This window comes from Colobus angolensis, unplaced genomic scaffold, assembly GCF_000951035.1.
Source record: "Colobus angolensis palliatus isolate OR3802 unplaced genomic scaffold, Cang.pa_1.0 Scaffold214, whole genome shotgun sequence".
Classification (NCBI taxonomy): Eukaryota; Metazoa; Chordata; class Mammalia; order Primates; family Cercopithecidae; genus Colobus; species Colobus angolensis.
The window spans coordinates 879,719-883,240 of record NW_012115311.1 but is presented as its reverse complement, the minus strand read 5'-3'; the positions used below and the strand labels follow the sequence as shown (position 1 = coordinate 883,240).

The window sequence follows — 3,522 nt, the reverse complement described above, 5'->3', positions numbered from 1 at the left end:
CAGTGAGTGGAGATCATGCCACTGCACTCCAGCCTGGGTGACAGAGCGAGACTCCGTCTCAAAAAAAAATAAAATAAATAAATACGTCACATACAAAAATAACTCAAATAGATCAAAGACCTAAATGCATGGGATAAAAATAAAAAAATACTTCACTCTTGTAAGAAAACACAAATGTAAACCTTTGTGACCTTAGATTAGGTGATTTTCTTAGACATGACTCCCAAAACTCAAGCAACAAGAGAAGAAAAGATACATTGGACATCATCAAAATTTTAAAATATCATGCTTCACAGGACAGTATCAAAAAAGTGAAGAGAAAAACCACAGAATGGGAAATTTTCGCAAATCATATATCTGATCATCGACTTTTATCTAGAATATAAAGACCACTTACAACTCAATAATGAAAAGACAATTCAATTTAAAAATTGGCAAAGGATCTGAACAGTCATTTCTCCCAAGATGATACACAAATGGACAAATAAGCACCAGAAAAGATGCTCAACATCATTAATCTTCAGGAAAATGCAAATCAAACCACAATAAGATGCCACTTCACATTCATAGGATGGCAATAATTGAAAGGACAGATAAGAAGTGTTGGCAAGTATGTGGAGAGACATGAACCCTCTTACACTGTGTATAGAGCTGTAAAATGGTTATAGCCACTTTGGAAAACAGTCTGGCAGTTCCTCAAAAGGTTAAACATAGAGTTACCACATGAACCAGCAATCTATGCCCACAAAACAACTTGTATACACAAGTTCACGGTATCATTATTTATAATAACCAAAAAGTGAAAACAACTCAATGTTCATCAACTGATGAATGGATAAATAAAATGTGGTATATCCATACAATGGAATATAATTCAGTAATGAAAAGAAATAAAGTACTGGCTGGGCACGGTGGCTCACGCCTGTAATCCCAACACTTTGGGAGGCTGAGGTGGCTGGATCACTTGAGGTCAGGAGTTCGAGATCAGCCTGGCGAACATGGTGAAACCCCGTCTCTACTAAAATACAAAAAAAATTAGCTGGGAATGGTGGCAGGCGCCTGTAGTTCCAGCTCCTTGGGAGGCTGAGGTGGGAGAATCGCTTGAACCTGGGAGGCAGAGGTTGCAGTGGCCGAGATCGTGCCACTGCACTCCAGCCTGGGTGACACAGCAAGACTCTGTCTCAAAAAAAAAAAAAAAAAGAAATATAAAGCTTCCTTCTTGGCTTCACTAATGTGTGATCCCCTCCAGGAAGCTTTACCCAATCAACCCAGGCTGGTTTGAGTGCCCTCTCCTCTTTGCTCCCATGAAACTATGCCTTCCTCTAGTAGAGCAGGTCTCACATTATAAACAATACTTAAATAAGTTTCTCTCACTAGACCATAGAAGCTCATTGATGGGGTGGGAACTGTGTGTGTAGCCCTACTATGTAGGTACAGTGTTCAATAAAGTTCTGCTCAATAAAATAAAGCTTCTGAAAAGACCAACATTTTGTCTCCCAGACCTTAAGACCATGGCAAGTACCACGAGGAGCCTAGTTACTTAGTAGAGTTGATCTTTAGTAGCTAAAGTGGGTCAAACACTCTGGGTACAGAGTCCTGTTCTTTCCAAGTGTTGAGCTTATTACTTGTAGGTTTTTTAAAAGACTGAGTTCAGGCCAGCCTCAGTGGCTCAGTGGCTATAATCACATCGCTTTGGAAAGCCCTGGCACAGCAGTCCTAGCTACTCAGGATTCTGAAGTGGGAGGCCAGGACTTAGAGGTTACAGTGAGCTACGATGGAGTCACTGCACTCCCACCTGGGCAACAAGTGAGACCCTGCTTCTGTGGGAAAAAAAAAAACAAAGACTAAGTTCAATAAAGCTTTGACTTAGAAAATAAAATCTGTACTTACACACACACATAAAAATAGCCCTTATACAGGACACATACGTATCTTTTACCTACTTTTACACATTGATTCTAATTCTTCAATTGCTTGTTCAGTCTCCTGAATTTCTTGGTAAATGGCTGCAAGAGGTGCCAACTCAGCATGCCTTCTGTTCAAGGACCTTCGGTTCTCTTCATTCACAGGGATATGCTGCAGACATTGCTCAAGTGTTTGGTACTCCTTATTCAGGTTCTCCATATATTTCTGTAGTGCTTTATGCTTCCAAAGCATCTTGGTGTCTTGATGGCAGTATCTCCTGGACCAATTCTTACTTAACAGATGAAAAATGCAATTCCTGTTTTGTCTAAAAACTTGCAGCCTTGTATCAAGATGTATCTGTCTAAATTGATGAGAATGGAGCTGGATGTGACACTGGAGGTAACCATCAAGAGATGGATGTCTAAAAAGCCAAACACACAGGTGACGATTCATCTCAGCATCTGAAATACAATAGACACAGTCTTAAAAAAAATCAGCTCTAAAGATACATGCATAATAAAGCTGGAAGGAACATCAAGAAATCTGGTTTCATTTACTGCCTCAGCCAGCTCCACAGTCTTAAAATTCAACTGCCAGCCAGGCGCAGTGGCTCACACCTGTAATCCCTGCACTTTGGGAGGCCAAGGTGGGCGGATCACCTGAGGGCAGGAGTTTCAGACCAGCCTGGCCAACATGGTAAAACGCCGTCTCTACTAAAAACATAAAAATTATCTGGGTGTGGTGGCAGGCGCCTGTAACCCCAGCTACTCGGGAGTCTAAGGCAGGAGAATTGCTTGAACCCAGGAGGCAGAGGTTGCAGTGAGCCGAGATCGCGCCATTGCACTCCAGCCTGGGGGACAAGAGCGACACTTGGTCTCAAAAAAAAAAAAAAACAATTCAACTGCCTACAGAAAGAACCTAATTCTTCAAATGTGTGAATAACATAGTAAAATAAATAAAAACAGCACTGCTTCCTACCTGCTCAACATATATAATTAACTGAAGCATATGAGTAGGAGTACACCTAACAAATATATCAATTGAGCAAGTTAAATCAGTTATTTTCTAGAAAGTATCCAGAATCTAGAATTGAGTGTGTAAATAAGCTCTTGAAAGCTATGAAAACATACAAACTTAAGGTGGTTCACAGAGTCATTTTCTAAAGTTTGAAGAAAATATTATTATTATCTTTTTAATTATTTAACTTTAAGGATCTAGATATCCAAGGAAGTCAAGTATCTTAATCATGACTATTCAGTCGGCTGGATAGAGAGAGAGCTGGTATTAGAATGTAAGTTGCCTGTTCAGGACTCAGTAATTTTCACTCTCAATTCTGCAATCACTTTTCAAAAATGCTTCCCTTTTAGCTGAGATCCTAAAGGAAGAAAAGTTCAAGTATTAATAGATCAAGAAAGCAGGGTTGGTGAAAAGCCCTACAATTATATTAAGTGGTGTCAATTATATTAAGCAAGAAAAGCAAGGAACAAAATAGAATCTCAATTACATTTTAAAAATATTCTATAATATGGCCGGGCGCGGTGGCTCAAGCCTGTAATCCCAGCACTTTGGGAGGCCGAGACGGGCGGATCACGAGGTCAGGAGATCGAGACCATCCTG

At 40.1% G+C, this 3,522-nt stretch overlaps 1 protein-coding gene across 2 annotated transcripts in view; it reads right to left on the bottom strand.

The window, feature by feature from the left end:
- MTRF1 (mitochondrial translational release factor 1) overlaps window positions 1–3,522 on the bottom strand; it is a 49,387-nt gene that overhangs the window by 43,826 nt on the left and 2,039 nt on the right. For both annotated transcript variants that reach the window (XM_011942964.1, XM_011942965.1), the window contains one exon: window positions 1,944–2,366. In XM_011942964.1, the coding sequence (XP_011798354.1) occupies window positions 1,944–2,366 (423 nt within the window). The remainder of the gene's footprint in view (window positions 1–1,943; window positions 2,367–3,522) is intronic.